The sequence below is a fragment of the Podarcis cretensis genome (assembly GCF_951804945.1).
Source record: "Podarcis cretensis genome assembly, chromosome: 3".
NCBI lineage: Eukaryota > Metazoa > Chordata > Lepidosauria > Squamata > Lacertidae > Podarcis > Podarcis cretensis.
In genome coordinates, this window is record NC_137172.1 from 75,245,155 (window position 1) to 75,263,278 (window position 18,124).

An 18,124-nucleotide genomic window follows, 5' to 3' on the forward strand; every position below is an offset into this window, starting at 1 on the left:
ATTCAATAAAATACAGTGCCAAATGCTACTGTTCAAATGGGGTGGGATGGGATGTCAGAGCACCATATGGGCTGACAGTTTGAATCCAGGACTGTGGCCATGGCAGAAGCAGGACCCTCTTGAAGGGTAATGCTGGAAGCCCCTCCATTGTAGGCTCAGGTTGTATATATGTGTAAATAATTTGTTTATCCTAAAGGCCCCACAATCTCCAGTGTGCCTCATTTCCAAAGGAAACACAAGCCCTGTATAAGCCCCTGGACCTTGTACCACTTGAGATTGAGGTAGCATGTAACATTAGAATCACAGAATCACAGGTTTATAGAGTTGGAGGGAGCACAGGTGTCATCTAGTCCAAGTCCCTGCAATTCTGAAATCTTTCACCCAACGTGGGACTTGAACCCACAACCCTGAGATTAAGAGTCTCATGCTCTACCGATTGAGCTATCCCTCAGGGCTCAGTTCAGCTTGTAAATGAAGAAGCATATAAGAAAAATGCACAAGTGTAAAAACACGTCCAGGAATCGCTCAAGAGAAATGGCAATTTTTGTTGAAGCAGCAAAATGTCCAGGAAAACACAGACATATGACACAGACATATGACAAGAGAATGGCAACCCTAGTGTTTGGATACTTCCATTTTATTTCTTTTCTGTAGGCAACTTGCAACAGTAAAAAATAAATAGAAATTTTCTTATGCCCTATTCTATAAAAACATCGCATAAGTATATTGTTTTCATTTTTTCCCAGACAAATTTGATCAATTTTGGGCTATAAACCGAAAACTCATGGAGTACCCTCCAGAAGATAGTGGATTTCGCTACATCCCATTTAGAATATATCAGGTAAGGGATAATTTAAAAAAAATCATTTTTCACATACATGTTGCATAGTCTTTTCTATTTTGGAAAAGCTGACCAGTTCTTATATTTGTTGAGACCTTTTGCTGTGCGAAGAAGGAAGAGGCAAACATGAATTAATGGTATTAAACAGGGCATAACTTTTGTTTAAGGATCTGCCATGCATGCTTTTCTGTTCAGACCATTTGAAGGTGTGGGTAACTCTAACCTCTACCTTTGAACTGTTCAGGCAGACTGACATAGATGCCAGTTGTGATTTGCCCCTGGTACCCAAGCTTAAACCTGGGTTATACCTGGTCAGAGGTAGCCCATTCCCATTGGAGGGGAAGGCAGGTGTAAAGTGGCTACTCCATTGCCCCAGTTAGCTGTTATCACCATTGCCTCACCTGATGAGGTGTCATGTCAGCACTCTTCTCTTGTGCAGCTAGCTAGCCTGCCTGATCTGTCTGAGTAGACATCTGGCTTTTATGTGCCTTGTTCCACATCTCAGTCACACAAGACTCTGGGCATACATAGCCCTGTGTTATACCTGTTGCTTTCTTGCAATCAGCAATCTTCCCTTACCCTTTGCCACAGTGGTGAGAAGTGTTGTTATAACAACTTCAGGATTTAGTTCAAATTAGGTAATTTTATTGTGTTTCTTTCCTCCTGTTTCAGAAAGTTATAGAACAGTAGCAGGAATAGTGTTTGTTTGGGGAATGCAATGTAATAAGCTTAATAACAATAACAATCTAATATTGACCTCCCCTCTCTTCCCAAATTAATCCAGCTTCTGCAGCACTATTAAGTTTAATAGGGCTCCTGATCCTCTGAAGAGACTTTTTTTTCAGAGTGGCGGCAAGTGATCTCAGGAGGAGGAGGGGACAGGAAACTTTCCTTCTATGGGCTTCCTTATGTTAACTTGTCTTACAACCCAGGCCATGGTCTCCAGCAATCACAGTTTTAAAAGTTGGATTCCATTTACAGTCGTTAAGTACCCTGGGTCCCTACTTTACCATGTCTGTTCTAAGTTTTCCAAGTTTTGTCTGTGTGATCACTCTGCTGTCATTGGTTCTACCAGCATATGATACCAAAAAAGCTAATGGCTGTAGCTGCCTAATGTAATTGTACTTTAACCAACTTAATTTTTCCTATGCTGATTAATACTTTTCCATTCAAGAAGGAAGAAAAGCCAGAACTATGTTCATACACCTCATTTTAGCTGCCTGCATAAGCTTTGCTATGCCATGCCAAGGCAGTTGCAGTTTTCTATAAACACTGCAACCATTGTAATTTGTGTTAGTTATTGAAGGAATACAAGAACTTTGAACAAACTGCAAGTAAAATTAAGGTTTTTTGGGTGGCATCTTGAAGAAGGTGGGTAAGAGATTCGTAAGCAGACTGTGTGGGATACTCAGTCTAAACATTTGCCATAATTTATCCACAATTCTTGAAATAATGCTGCTCTTAATCATGTAGGAGATCAGAAAGTTACATTTACTCCTTACAGCATATCCTGCCAAATGAAAGGATATGAGGAAGACATGGGTTGTTGCCCACATATGATTAGGAAAATTATCCCTAAACTATTTGTGACCAAAATCTTTTCAGCATTATATTGTCTAGACAAAATTGTAATAAACATTACTGTATAAAAATAAATAAGTCCTAACTTCATTCCAGATGTGTGTGTAATTCTAATGGCTGCCCTTAATTCAACCACAGTCTTTGAGACATTCATATTATTTAGGTTAAGTATCACTGACATTACTTTGATACTGTTGTAGACATAATGATAACATTTTAGGAAATAACAGACCATGACAACTAAAGGTTTCCGCTATGGGTGTGCTACGTGTATAGTTGTTTCAAATTCCTTAAGAACTATATAATTATTAGCTTTCAGCAAATCGTACTTTAAAGTGTGTGTGTTGTATGCAATTTAGTATTTGCAGATGACATGAAATCTGAATATTTCCAATTGCTGGCAAATATTATAGCTGAAATAGTTGAAAATATAAGCACATTGCTAAGCTGAAGGGTTCAGTGCCACAAGATGTGTCAATAGCCACCAATTTAGTGATGTTAAAAGGTGTTTGGACAAATTTATAGATGATAAAAGTCTATCACTGGCTATATTCTACCTCCAGGAATCTTCTAAATGCCTCAGCTGGACAGTGAGCACTCAGAGTGCTGAATACAGTAGAAAAGGGATTAGGGGAGGTGAAAGACACAGTATAGTTACAATATATATGTGTTTTCAGAATATGACTTGGTATGAGCCCATGTGTATGTAAATCTTCTTTACCTGGATTTCTGGGAGTAGTGTTCTTTTTTGAGGGGCAGGGGTTGCATTAAGCTGTGAAGGTTTTGTTATTTGGGATTAGTTGTAGTAATGGGCCTCTGTGGCAAGTGATTGTGTCTTGTATTTCAGATTGTAGCAATAAAGATTATGGAGTAATGTCTTACAGAAACGTATATTGACAAAACTGCTTATAACATCTCAGTTGAGCAGCCAGCCTCTAGCAGTCATTGCAACTGTGTAAAATGTTTGAATAATTTTAAAAACAAAACAAAACAAAACAAAACAAAACACCCTTACCCCTCCCAGTCAACTTTGATAGGCTCTTTTTGGAGTTGGAGAGATGATGAGGCAACACATTTGGATGTCATGGTTCCACTTCATCACCTCAGTCATTTTCACCATAGTGCTGACATTGCTACAGTGGTGGCATGATTGGTGTGAGAAGATGGAGCTCTGTACCTTCCTTCTTGCTGCCCTCTATCATCTCCACAATGAGTTGTCGGGGTATATCAATCTCATCTTCATCACTGTGACAGTGGGCTTGATGCCCTTCAGCATGCGAGAGAGAAGAAAGACACCCACACACATATATACACACCTCTATTTGATGTCATGAACTTGAGCATGCGAAGCAGGTACTGACTGCAGGAATTCACAGTATGAATGGGTAGAACATTTACTAACATAACAAAAAAAAAAATAATTTCTCTTTTAATTTAAAATAAGCTTTTTGGGATTATTATTTTTTTGGTTAAATTATGAAATACTTCTGTTAAATTTATTCTTTAGAGTCTTTTTTTTTGGGGGGGGGGGGTTGCATGCTGATATATCCAAAGAAGGACTACAGTTCTTATACTGTTAAGCTGTTGACATATGGAAATCATAATATGGTTACAGTGTGGGTTCAACATGTAAAGTAATTTGCAGTGGTTTAAATACAATTAGAGAACCCATTCTTTTATGTAGATGTAAAGACTAGTAAGTCTGTTGGCTTTCTTGAATTATAATTTGTGGGTTGTGTTTTTTATGTTATGATTACATCCTGTATAAACTGCTGGCTTAACTGGATTTTAAACAATGTATGTAAGCCAATGTCCTTACCAAGAAGACTTGGTGATATTTAGTTGAAGATACCTGTGGACAAAGCTACAGTTGAAATCACACAGGTTAAATGCACAGAAAGCATAGAGTTCAACAGAAAGAGATTTTAAGTGCCCTGCCTTGCTTACCAGCATAGCTGTCAACGTTTCCCCTTTTTAAAGTGAAATTCCCTTATTCCGAATAGGATTCCTCTCAAGAAAAGGGAAAAGTTGACAGCTATGGCTTACCAGGCTCTGGGAGGCTCTCAGGAGACCACAGATACCATCCTGCAAAATTTTGTCCCAGAGCACAGTAAGCAAGGCCGAGCGCTTAAAAGTGGTTTGCTTGTTTGGGAGGTGAGACCTATTTGGCGCATCAGCTCTGGAAGGTAAGATTGCTCACATGGGAGCTGTTCCAAGGGGATGTATTGACCACACCTTTTTTGCATATACACACCATCCCCATAACGTAACAGCTGTTCAAGTTGCGAGTGACCTATATTTTATAATTATGCATATTAGTTTAAGATAACTCTGCCGTGTTTAACTACTACATCTCTCCCAGTTTTTAATTCTAGCTGAGACATAAGTACAAAGTAGGTAAAATTCTTATGGTAAAATTCAATTCAAAATGAATTTATTGCCCCACCTCACACATGAAGTTTGATGTGGTACATGGCTGACCCAGATGTAATGCTAAACCATAGAAATGTCTTATGAGAATGAGCCACAGGTGGGCCTTGTGATTGCTCCCTCCTCTGGGATCACTACAAAGAGAAGGTTAGAACCTTTAACTTCTGTTCCTGATTAACTCCCAGTAGCTGTGTTATCAAACCCAGCAAACTTTAGTTTAAGAAGCTGGCTTGTTTCTACAAAACTGTAGTTGATACTAACCATAGTTTAGGGTTTGGACATAATGCTGAACTGTGATTAGTTGGAAATGGAGGCTTCCAGTCTACTTACAGCTTTGCTGGTGGGGCCAGAGTGCAAGCCTGAGGTTACCCTATGCTCATCCTTTTAATGTTAAAGCAAGGTTTAGCATTGCTTGAGAACCATTCCATAGACTTATATACAGCAGTTACTCTTTGCTAACTAGAGTAAACTTAAGAGTAGATGACACTTTTCCTCTGATCACCACCTTCATCTTTCTTTCCTATTGCCCAGTCCAACATATATCAGCATTAAAATGTCAACTACTACTACTACTGTCAGTAAAATTCCTGTGTATAAAGTATCAAAGAAAGTCATATAAATTGAGTTTTAGAGATTCTTGTAACCTGCAGAGCCAATTTGTTTGCAGTATTTCACAGTGAGCCTATTTTATCCATTATACTGACGTAAGATAGTTACATATAGATAAGATAGTTACATATAGATGCTTATTCGTTACTTTTTTACTGTTACTGCCAGACCACAACTGAGCGACCTTTTATACAGAAGTTGTTTCGTCCTGTCGCTGTAGATGGACAGTTTCATACACTGGGAGATCTCCTAAAAGAAGTTTGTCCTGCTGCAATTAATCCTGAAGGTATTAACTGAAAATATGATAACGCTTGTACTTTGTAGGCTCCAGGGGAAATGATTTTTGATCAGCTGCTATTTAAATTATTATCTGGATTGCTGTGTAGTAAAATCAATTACAGTCCTTTTTAAACATACTTTACTAGCAGAGTTAAAGTTGTCTCAGTCTTGAAATATAACTGAGATACAAAAGTTAATTGAAAGACAATTATACTGAAAATATTCTACAAAATGTAGATGTAGCAAACCATGCATTTTTGAATCTGCAATAGTGCACCACGTGTGAGAAAAAGAGTAGGGTTGCTTGAACTTAATCCTAGGCATGTTGGGCAGTACTGAGTATCTTGGCTGGGCAACCCTTAATTGTTATAGATTTGGGTTAATTTAGAATTAAGTTTGAACATTTTGAAAATTAGGACAATAGGTTAGCACTATCAGTGGTTACTAAAACGATGCAGTCTAAGATTTGCATGCTAAGTATATTTAGTGTCTGGTTTTAAAGAAAGGTGCATCAGAAAACCTATTTTTCAAGAATATACTTACTCTGATAAATCTGCCCACTACTAGTGACAGTGGCAGACCTCAGTAATACTCTCTCTTTGGACCTATCATTTATCAGTTGGGCAATTTCTTGGATCAGATAATAGATATCTGCAGAGTGTCATACAGTGTGAAGCACTTCTAGATGGTGATGTTGGCTTCATTTCCACCTACCCACTCTTCATATTGTCAGAATAGGACACTGCATGGGTATGATGCCATCATTTCAGTCTGAAATGTATTCTGTAGCAATGTTACTGTGCACGTATTGCCACTATTTCTCTCTATCAGAATATTCCCTGTGCCTTGGGTTCACAACTTAAATCATTTTATTCTGCCTAAATTCATTAAATATTTAAGTAGGCCAGGCATACATTGTAGGTGCTATGATTTTATTCATTTCTCACAGATAGAGGCCCGGAAGAAGTTTAAAGTATTAAGCTTTGTATTTTTCTTATAAACAGCACTCCCCTTCTGTTTGTGATCATGGGATAAAAGCTCTCTAAGCTTGTATATGTACTTTTTTACTGCTACATCATGTAGTGTGCTCTTAAGATTGAGATCTCATTCCCCAGGAAGCATTTTCTGCCTAAGATTAATTGCCCTTTTAAAGTCAGTGTTTGATGGATTCCTTTTGGCTGGCTATATCCTGACTCAGTTTAACCCTCTTTGACCTGACCCCACCGACTATTACCACAGTGTCTGAGGCAGAAATCCTTCAGCATGATGTATGCAGTGCAAACCCCAGGCATGTGGTTCTTCACAGCTTGGATTCAATTAGCTGGATTTTTACTGATACATAGAAGTAAAAAGTGTGCTGTTAGAGCTATTCATGTTTTCATAATTTTGGGGGGACAGGGGCTAGGAGGGGGAACAGCAACAATCCCCCTTTCTGTTAGTGGGTGGCTCTGCTGTATCCAAGGCCCTTCCATGATCACAAAGGAGCCAGTTGGATTGTTCCCTATATTTACACACATCTAACCATTCCAACTAGTGGACTCTGCCCACTAGGATTTCCACCTTTGTTTCTGTCTTAAGATGTTCCACTCAGGCCTATTCTAATTGCTTTTGTTAGTGGAGGTATGTAATGTAAAGAATAGGGCTTGCTCGGTGGTGGTGCCCCAGCTTTTGAAAGCCCTCACTAAAGTGGTATACCCAGTGTCTTTTCAGCGCTAGGTTAAGACATTTTTATTTACCAACGTATTTTAATTTGAATAATTGCTCATTCTTCTAATTATCTCACAGTGTGCTTTGTAATTTTTAATTCTTTTATTTGTTATTTGTTCTGTATTATTAAAAGTTTGTTTGTTTGTTTATACCCCACCTTTTTCCCTGTCAGGGACTCAAGGTGGCCTACCAATTAAATAGAAACAGCTAAAAACATAGGAGTTGCATCATTTAAGAACAATTAAACAGTCATAAAATTAAAACTATATATAAATATTTAAAATTATTAAAAATATACAGAGTATTACAATAAAAAGAGCATGGCACCAGCCCTTTCATTAAAATCAGTCAGTTCCCAAAAGTGCTGGAATAAGAAGGTATTCAGCTGCCAGCAGAAGGACAACAAGGAGGGAGCCAGTTCAAACTTCTCTAAGGAGGGAGTTTGGGAGCAGCTACCAAGAAGTGCATTGTATTAGGTTTTAATTATTTTATTATCTACCTGGAATCTTTTAAAATGAAGGCCTATATAGAAATGTTTAAAATAATCCCCTCCCACCGTGCCTTGTGAATTATTATTATTTAATTGTGATTATTGTGCACTTACTTTGTAGTTCTACTCAAACCTAAGTAAACGTTCATTTCACTATATGTACTTTGAGTAACACTTAGTTGAATACATGCAGTAGGTTGTATCCAATGGTTCCTGTGCATGAATGGAGAGACCCTTGTTTGCACAGTGGGGCTTCCTTTCTCCCCTGCTGTGTAGCCCACCCCCCCACCCCCAGCAGATTTTGGAGGTGGAGAGTGAAGGCAGCAAGGTGAGGAGAAGAAAAGTCCTGGTGAGAGAGCAGAAGCTTGCTCATATGACATGATTTCATTCAATTTACATGGTGGGAAAAACAGTAAATCTATTTGATAGCCTTATTAAAATCATAATTGTTGCAAAAAAAAAAGACAATGGTGCATGAATCATTTTATGATTCATATAGCAGAATATTTCCTTTTTTAGAATTAATTTTTCATTTTTCATGAGGGATCATTCAGTTAAATATGAAGTATTAAGATGATTATCAAAACTACAAATCACGGATTCTGCAGAATTTCACTATGTAATGAAACCAAATGCACTTTGCTTCAACCATGTGTTTGCCTGTGAGTGTCTGATAAGTGATCTGTCTGTTTCAAAATTAGATGGTGAAAAGAAGAACCAAGTGGTGATTCATGGCATAGAACCGATGTTGGAAACGCCAGTACAATGGCTAAGTGAACATATGAGTTATCCTGATAATTTTCTTCACATCAGTGTTATCCCACAACCTGCAGATTGAAGTGTCAACTGGTATGCATGAGGATCAGCTTTTGATTGGAGCAACAAAGTCAACTTCAAGTTGTGTCAGGCTTGATGAGGGTGACATGACCAAAAACTTTTGCTGCTGCAAGCCAAACAGGAAGAAAGATCCATCATGTGATAAGAGGAATTGGACAGGCTATATTTTGCATCACCCGTGTTTTCTCCACTGCTGTCATTTAACTTCAGCTGTGACATGAGAAACTTTATAAGGCTGCTGTAAGACTTCTGTTTTCTCGTTAAAAAATTGAAGCTGAAAGCATGGGGTATAAGTGGAAATAAATGCCACTTTGTATTTCTTAATAATAAATAAACAGGGGTATTTTCTAATGTTGCAATGGCTTGTCTTTACAGTGAAAACACTGTTTTATTCTAGAGAAGTATGCAAACAGTTGTATAAATAATCACTTGCAGGAACCCATTATAAAAAGATGAAACTAAGCTAAACTCCTTACTTTGGAGTAATGTCTCTTAAATTTTATACTAGGAAATTGATTTTTTAAAATAATCATCACAGTATGTTTTGTATTTCACAAATTATATTCTGATCATATTACTTGAAATGACTGCAGTATATGACTAAGTTTCAAGTAATATATGATTGGACTCTGTTGCATAATTTATATGGAGATGGCCACTGAATATACTGAAATGTATGCCTTATTCAAGCAAGTCCTAAGTCAGAAAATAGTATAAGAAAGCTTTAGTAGAATATATTCTTAAAAAGACAAACAAATATATTGACTCTTGTGAACAGCAGCATGCTCCATGTGAAGATCTCCCTCATGCCAGATTATCTGCACAGATTGGAGGATTTACGGGGATGGGTCTTAAATTTTGTCTCAAGCTCCCAAAGAATGATTGAAGCAAAACCTCAACTGCTGGAAGCAGTGTTGTGCCACTTCCTAGCACTACTTTTCTGCTTTGTGGCAGCTCCAGCAAAGTAGTTCTGTGAAATTGTCATAAAACAAGAGAAAATGATGCTGTGATACTAGACTTGCCCTGCATAAGTTAAGAGTTGATAATGCAGAGTTGGCTCTAGAGGATGAAAGGATCTGGCATATTTTGCCAAGACAGGGCTGCTGTCTAATTCTTAAGGTTGAAGGCACTATAAGAAAAGTTTTACTCCGTGAATCCTGCCCTCTTGCTGGCTAAGGAAGGTTTCTTCACCAAGGATTCCAGCTGGAGCCCATGCAAAGGGGGAAATGGAAAGGCATTGGAAGGAAAAATAGAATTTAATAAAACCAAAAAGAAAGAAATACAAAGAAAAATGGGTAGATGAACTGATGTATTTTACAAGAAGGAAAACGAAGACTACAAAGGAGGATTCTACTTTACACTAATCTAACAGGAAACAATCTAACAGGAAATATGGGGTTATTTTACAACTAAATCATTTTAAAAGTATGCCTGTAAAGCATCTTTACAAAATGCTGAAAAGACTGGAGTTTCCTTCACACTGTTTTGCCTTGCACTTGTCCCAGCATCCTTAAGAAAGATGTGATACTCTTAGGTAGATAGGAATAAATTTTTGGTGTAAAGCCAGGCTGTGAAACCTGTGGCCTTCCATATAGTAGTGGGTCTCAGTTTCCATCAGCCCCAGCTAGCGTGGCCCCCGGTCAGGTATAATGGGAGTTAGTCCAACAACACTCAAAGGGCCACAGGTTCCTCAGCTCTGTCAATAGTGGTCTAATGTCTTTAATCTCCTTTAGTAAAATAAGCAACAATCAGTGAAAGCTAGTTTGGTGTTTATCTGCTGAGAGAAGGATTTGCTGACAGGGGAATGAGGAAGGAGACGGTTAGTGGCAGTGCCTCCTCCCATGTCTGTCCTGGTGAACCCCTAAGCCTTCAGGACAGATTTGGTGATGACAGGGAACTGCAAAGCTGAGAATCAATAATAAAGGCCTCTCTCCCTGTTCTACTGGTGGATGCCTTTTGTCAGCAAAGTGACCCCAACTGGGTTCCACTCAATAAGTTGCAGTTTTGGCAACACCAATTTTATACTAAGCTCTTACATAACTGTTGTGCCCTACTCTGGACCAGCCTTCTAAACATGTCTTTTTCCCTAAGGCCCTTAAGCTGTAACTTGAGTGTACGAAGCTTTCAATGAAATAATGACTACTAAATCTTCCCTTTTTTTGTACCAATGTTACTTCTTTTTTAACCCTTTCAATGGCACATATTAAGAATTAGTATTTTGTCAAATAAAATTTCAGTTCAACAGTTCAGCAAAAATGACTTCATAATTGATTAAATGGAGTGGAATGGAAATATGCAGTCTGTTGAATCCTATTCAGATGTTTATAGGCTGGTTTACGGATTGCTTTACTCATTTATAATAATTAACATTTAAGATAATTGAAGGAAATAGTTGCTGGGCATAAAACAACTGTTTTGATGTGGAATGCTTTGATGAGTAGGGTGGGCTCCCTGCTTCAGAATATTATTCAGCATATGCAGGGCATCTAAAACAGTGGAGGGGTGTGTGGAGTTTGTGTACTTATGGCTGTAACCTCCCTTGTGCAGTTACTTTGCACAGATTTTGAATGCCTGAGAAAGCTTTGTGTCTATTAGGCAGATACTCCTGGAAACTAAACTTGTCTGTATAAGCTAGCACCAGAAAGGCATTTCTAGTCCTTAATTCATACACCACACCAAACCATTGTTTTAACTAATCAAAGTTCAGGTGTTAAACAATGATTTGAGCATTAAACACACAATGGTCACACCATGGTTATAAGCTGTTCATTTGCTCTTAATTTTCTATTTGCTTAGCATTATTTTCATTCTACAGAATCTTCTGGAGTTGGAGTAATTGATGAGACTTGGTTTGTGAATTCAGGCATCACACCAAACTACAGCTAGCCCCAAAGAACTGTACTTAAAACATTGTTTTTGATTTATTGTTTGCTTGCCAATTTCAAATGCTAATTTGTCCATTGAGAAATCTAGCTCAGCTTCCTCAGCCATGGTGGGATATGATGCCTGAATTTAATCAAGCTTGCTTTTGTGTACTATAGTCTGAGTCTAAATATTCTACTAAAGCAGGAACGCAAAAAAAGAAAAGCAGTAGCTCACTTTTTCTGGCTATATCGTAGTGCCAGCTATTCACTAAATTAGAAGTAAGAAATAGGATGTAACACCCCTCCTGTTTCGGTGTCATACCAAGGGCAATTTATTTGTTCCCTGTAGACATTCAGGGAAGATTCTCCCATGTAGTCCTGTTTGCATCTTTATGTGTCTAGTGTAAGCTTGAGATGGCGTATATTTAGTTGGCCTGTTCCAAGCTGCATCTGCATATAGGAAAATCCTTTGCACCTGATGGCGCAACCAATGGATGGTTGGTAGCTGAATTCACGTGTGCACAATCTCATGATTTAAGAATGCTTTAGAGGATAACATCTGTTTTAATGAGATTAAAAGTGTGTGTCTCCTTCCATCATCTGCCTTAAAGTGTTTTGAACTAGTGAAATTTGACTCTTTTAGGTTGGCATTTTGCTTAGCAAAAAATGCAACTGCCTATTCATCAGAACATAAATGGAACTTTATCCCAAAACCTGAGTCCTTCTAGAGCATAGTTCTTGGAGTCCTCAGCATGATACTTTAAACCAGAGTAGCCATGACTGATGTCACTTAATACAGTAGCTCAAGACAAAAATCAAGAAGGCCAATGTTGTGGTTCAATTACAGCATCCAAGTCTCTAGTGGTCACTTTCACCCTAAACTATACAACAGCAAAATGAAATTTAACTCGCATATACTCGTTATCACATCTCAAACGTGAGATAACAAAAGAGATGGGGAAATTCAAGCAGGTGCCAATTCCTGATATATTACACACACGCATATACACACACCCCTGATTTTTCAAGTAAGTATAAATAGGTGTAACGAGCAAGGTTTTTTAAAAGTTTTTTCAGATCACTGTTATTTTAACTATGTGCATTAGATTAGAATAGCAGATCTAGTCTAATCTAGTATGCATTTCACCTCTAACATACATAGAATCATAGAATTGGAAGGGACCCTGAGGATCATCTAGTCCAACCCATTGCAATGCAGGAATACGCAGATGTCCCATACAGGGATCGAACCTGCAACCTTGGCATTATCAGCACCACACTCTAACCAACTGAGCCATCACAGGAGGGGGTGATGTGATTCCCTACTTTTGCTGCCTGCTAAAATGTGATTCCCTACTTTTGCTGCCTGCTAAAAAGTCTTGTGGAACTCGGAAAAATTGACAAAACCATTTTGTGACATGCCATGCAGCTGTAGGCAGGGCCTCCTGTTTAAAATGGACTTGGAGAAAAATCCTACTAAATGTAAACAAGCCCAGGAGATATCCTAAAGTATTTTTGTTCTGTGAACCGCCTTGAGACCTCCGGGTATAGGGCAGTATATAAATTCAATAAATAATAATAGTAAAGTAGTGCATAGGATCGTAGTCACAGAGTATAAAAACTAAGTGGTTTTGAATATGTTTTTTCTTCAAATGTATGGCGACTTTTATATTAAGTTTGACCGATACTCTTTGCATTGTAAGCCTTCTGACAGGGCCTTGTTTAAAATAAATAAATAAATGATGTCTTGCTATGTCCTAACGCAACAAAAATAAGGCCCTATAAATAATATGGTCTGGAAATGGAAAATTAATAATTACTTTATCTGCTTATTGTGCAATTAATGAAAGACTGCTATTGATAATAAAGCAAAGCAGCGAGAGTCATTGTACAAACAGGAAAATGTAAATACCATTCTGCTGCCATTGTAATAAAAAGTACGGTACTTCCCCTAGGCCTCAAGGTGATTGTTCCTCTGTATTTACAATGAATGGAATACTATGTTTCTTCCAAGCATGTTTACTTCTGTGAACTGATTAAAATGTCAGACAGGTTTGTTCACTAGATGGAAATACTGAAATAGTTTCTCAGAAAGTAATTCTGAGATAATTGATTTGCATGAATTTATTTTATGGATTCCTTAACATCTTTTGCAAGTAATTGTAATGAGAAAGTTGTGTTGGAGCTACACATTATTTGAACTAAGGGGTTCAGAGCAAGACTTTGAAAAGCGTACTGTTATCCCTAGTCATAATCTGGCTGAGTTTGTTGCATTTTAGCACAAAAGAATAGGAATGTTAGAATAAACACCTTGCTTCAGTTGTGCAGTCAAAGGCACTCTGGATTTGTGCCTGCCATTCCTCATGGGGCACGGAAGCAAGCTTGCCTATCTTCTTAACTAAATTAAGGCCAGACACAATTTTCTAGTTATACAGCGTTCCCTCTGCTCAGATAACTCTGCGGCTTTTCTTTTTTTTAAAAAGAAAACCATCCCGAAACACAGTAGTGATTGAAGAATGTAAATGAGAATATAATAACCAAATAGCAAGTCATGTCTGCATCAGCTGCTGAATTCCTGCCCCAAGAATTTAATGGAAATTGCCCTAATGCCAAAAGGTGACTTTGCATGTTGTTTTCCTTTCCCAATATTCTCCAGCATCAGGTACAGTATATCACTTTTCTACTGATGAAATAATTTCCATTTGATTGTTGAAGAAAAAGAGGGAAATACAACGTATCATTAAAGGCTAGCAATTTGTTTTAATCATTTGCCAGCACAGCTGAAAATAATTACTAATAAATAGGAACAACTGACTCTTAACTTCCCACGCTCTCCAAAATAGTTTGGTTTTCTATTTCTGAGAGCTTGCATCTGGATTTTGGTATCATTTAGATAATGCGCACACAGTATTTGCAAAGGATGGTGGCACTAAAGCCTGCTTTAAACAAGCGCAGATTCCTGTATCCCCATTGAAGAACATAAATTTGCTCTGCTTCATTTTGAATTCCCTTTCATTTTCTGTCTCCCTTTGAAACAAAAAGTGCCATGCCAGCTCATGTCCTAACTCAAAAGCAGTTGGCCTGTCAGAAGCACGCAGCGAGTGTTTTTGTGAAGAAAGGAATTCCCTTTTCTGCATTTTGTCTCTGGCGTTTAATGTTATGACTAGACAGTATGAGGCAACTTTTCACAACTCGTAAATAGAGCAGATTTCAGAAACCATTTTAAGAGGGCGTTTTAATTCAAAGCCCTGTAACTCCACGTTCCCAGATTATCGAACCAAATTCCGATAAGGCTGAGGTTGCTAGTGGTGGGATTTGTTTTCAGCTGGGGAAACCGAGGGCTACCCCCTGCTGAGTAGGCAAATGGCTGTGGCTGGCATGTGGTTTTTCTTAAATAAAAGGGGAGGGTAACTAATGCCTGAGCATCAAGGCATGGAGCCCGTCTCACAAGCGTGATGATTCCAGGAAGACTCATGCTGGAGACATAACTCTTACTACACTGTTTGTCATATGAAGACAGTCTAAGACATCCTCTTGGGGGAGTAAAGTAACAATTGCAACTATAACTGGAAAAATGTAAAGAAGTAATGGCTTCTCTTTTTGCATAGGCTGTTAACGGACTTAATTTATTCTTGGTAATTATCCTTTTTCTTTAACATTGCTGACAATTTAATCAAGCTGAGTTGTTCCCAGGTTTTTCTAATGATACCCTCTTTTGCTGGTTGACGGCTACTTTTCTATTCTTTGGCAGATAACAGCCTTGTGGTGGTCATAAAGGTTCTGTTTTATATTAATTGACACTCTGAAGCATCTTAAGGCTTGCCCTCAGGAAACTATATGTCTAGGCATGCTTGCTTTTCAGGCCTCCTACTTCAGTGCAAACCCTGTGGAAGAGGATATCAGGAAGAGACTGGTGGCCGGGGGGTGGGGTGGAGTCTTCACAATAATCAGTGTTTAATCATATTTCAGAAGAACTGAAAAGAGGAGGAAAAGGAAAGCATAATAACCATGGAAGAAAAAAAAGGTACAATAGAAGAACATGTGATTCATCAATTTCGTACAATAGAAAGTTGCCTGTGTAAATTTAATGTTGGCAGCCAAGGATGTAGTGTTGTTACTCACCGGGGTGAATGAGTTTGATTTTCAAGTCATGCCACTTCAAGCAAGGGCTCCCTTTTAGCTCATGTCTTTTATGTTAGAGGAAATGACTCTTAACATCAAGGGCTATGGAAAGTCATTCTCAATTTTCATCTACGGTTCTAAAAAGATCATAGTAATTATAAATCACCGAGAAGGGTTTGCTCAGCTACTATGATCCTTTATCACTTTTCTTTCTATCACCTGGGGCCACCCAATATGAAAAGGGATGGAACTAAGAATTCCAAGTGAATCTGGAGGAAATGTATGTTTCACTTGTCAGAAAAATGTGGAAAAGTACTGAAAGCTTTTATCCGAGTCAGATCCCTTAAATTTGGTCCCCCATTTTCCAAGACTGGTTCAAACATGCATGTATAACACTTGGATTCTCTGTTCTGCAGGCAGGTTCACATACATGTGCTGAAGATATGATAAGTGCAACTTGGAGCTCCTTATGCAAATAGACCTCCATAGATACAACACTGGACACAGCTTTCACATCCCTCACTCTGCTTTCAAAGCTATGCTTTCAACTGAACAGTTAGTTCACATGTTCAGCTGCCAGTAGTAATGGGTTGGATCCATACATACCCTTCCAGGAAGCACTTCTTCCGTTTTCCTGCTGGAGGAAGGGGATGGGTGGAGGATTTGAGTCAATTGCCTCCCCTGTTGCCATCCCCCACACCACCTCCCGCCCTGTTCCAGTGGGTCACACTCCAGATCAGCTTTTCATGGAGTCTTTAGGTAGAGGAGGAAGTGGCAGAAATTGCTACTCCTCTCTTCTGCCTATGGAAGCATCTCATGGGGAAAACTCTGCTGTCAAACCCTAGTCAAGTGTGCTTGAGGCCACTTCCGTCACCTCCAACCTTGCCACATTCAATGATGTCGTCTGACGGGAGTCTTACAAGCCACCCTGTGATCAGGAAATGTAAAAGGTACCTTAGACTACAGTTTCTGGGGAGTAAGCATCCTTAATGCAACAGGAATTACATCTGAATAGACATGCATAGAATCACATTGAAAGCCTGCAATCCTAAAGACATTTTTTGGGGGGTAAACCCCATGGAAACCACTGGGTTATAATCGGCTTTTTTCCAGCTGGAACTCACATGAACTCACTTCCAGCACCTCCCAGGTGGGCGTCATTGCCATTCTAAGAGAATGAAGGAGGTGTTCATGGTGAGTTCTGGCAGCTCTATTTCTTGAAAAATAGCACCAGTTGTACTTCTGAATGAACATGCATAAATCAAGTGATGTGCATGCCATGTGAATGAGGCCTGTCTATTCCAATTTCTTTCCTGCAGTTTGTCTTCATATTCTGTATGAAAAAGTGGGCTATGTTGTTTCTGGTTCGCTTCTGTGGGCTGTTGGAAGGGTGTGTCTTTTCTGGGTCATTTTGTAACTAACACACACAAAAAAGTTTTTTTAAAAATAAAAAAATAATTTTGAAAAGGTACTCAGTGAAGTAATTCTTGTTCCTCCTAAAGGCAGAGTAAAATGCTTAAGCAACCTTAGTATTAGACAGTATGTGTAGTTCCACCTACACTGACATGAAAGCTTTGTAAACACCTAACCCTAAATGGCAGGCAGCAACTCTGAATGAAGCACATAGATCTTGTGCAACTTTCTGGGGTCCCCTCCCCCTCTCCCAAAAGAACAATGCACCATTAAGGGTGTGTTTCTGTGCCTTTGGGTAGAGTGGTTTCCCAAACCAAGCTTGAGAAGTGTATGTTCTATGCAAATTAGATCACCCATAGGGAGTTAAATGCTCCATGGTGGTTTATAGCACAACACTTTTATTTGTTTAATTTTGAAATTACCGGTATATATATGGACATAAGAATAACCTTCTGGAGCAGGCCAATAGCCCATTTAGTCCAGCATCCTGTTCTCACAGTGGTCAAGCAGATGGAATTGTTGTGAATTTGATTAAAGTGAATGGGATTAAAAAGTGATTGATTTTTTAAAACAAAAGTGTTGAATTTAGGTTGGATTGTGGCCAAACTGTAAAGGGTGGGGGGTCAGGGTGGTAATGATCAACTACAACACATTTCTTCCAAAGAAGTGATTACAGAACAGAGATTTCCATTTGTTCCTTGACTTACAAGTATATGCAGTTGGAACAGGAATCAACTCTGGCATTAAGTGTTTGTGTGAAAACGGGGTGGAGTGTGAGGGGAAATGAATCATAATCACGACTAAGAGAAACTCTATTACTTAATTACAATCTTTCAAATGAATAGCGACCCTTCACCTGCAGAGGCTGAAAGAACTTCACTTTTAATGAGTAGGAAGTTACACCTTGTGGCAGATACGCAAGGGCGCCCTGAAACCTGGTGTGAGAGTTAG

General features: G+C 38.6%; 1 protein-coding gene and 2 long non-coding RNA genes across 6 annotated transcripts in view; 1 reads left to right on the forward strand and 2 right to left on the reverse strand.

The window, feature by feature from the left end:
* The window catches only part of ATG5 (autophagy related 5), a 28,355-nt gene extending 19,226 nt beyond the window's left edge, over window positions 1-9,129 (forward strand). For all 4 annotated transcript variants that reach the window (XM_079971759.1, XM_079971762.1, XM_079971761.1 and 1 more), the window contains exons 6-8: window positions 747-841; window positions 5,630-5,747; window positions 8,639-9,129. In XM_079971759.1, the coding sequence (XP_079827885.1) occupies window positions 747-841; window positions 5,630-5,747; window positions 8,639-8,775 (350 nt within the window). In that variant the 3' untranslated portion in view covers window positions 8,776-9,129. The remainder of the gene's footprint in view (window positions 1-746; window positions 842-5,629; window positions 5,748-8,638) is intronic.
* Window positions 3,410-18,124, reverse strand: part of LOC307213688 — a 196,824-nt gene continuing 182,109 nt past the window's right edge. The window contains exon 2 of the long non-coding RNA XR_013837640.1: window positions 3,410-3,599. This is a non-coding gene — a long non-coding RNA (uncharacterized lncRNA). The remainder of the gene's footprint in view (window positions 3,600-18,124) is intronic.
* Window positions 9,038-17,170, reverse strand: LOC307213683. The gene is made up of 2 exons (XR_013837635.1): window positions 15,761-17,170; window positions 9,038-15,612 (listed from the first exon to the last, which is right to left on the reverse strand). It is a non-coding gene; the product is annotated as an uncharacterized lncRNA (long non-coding RNA).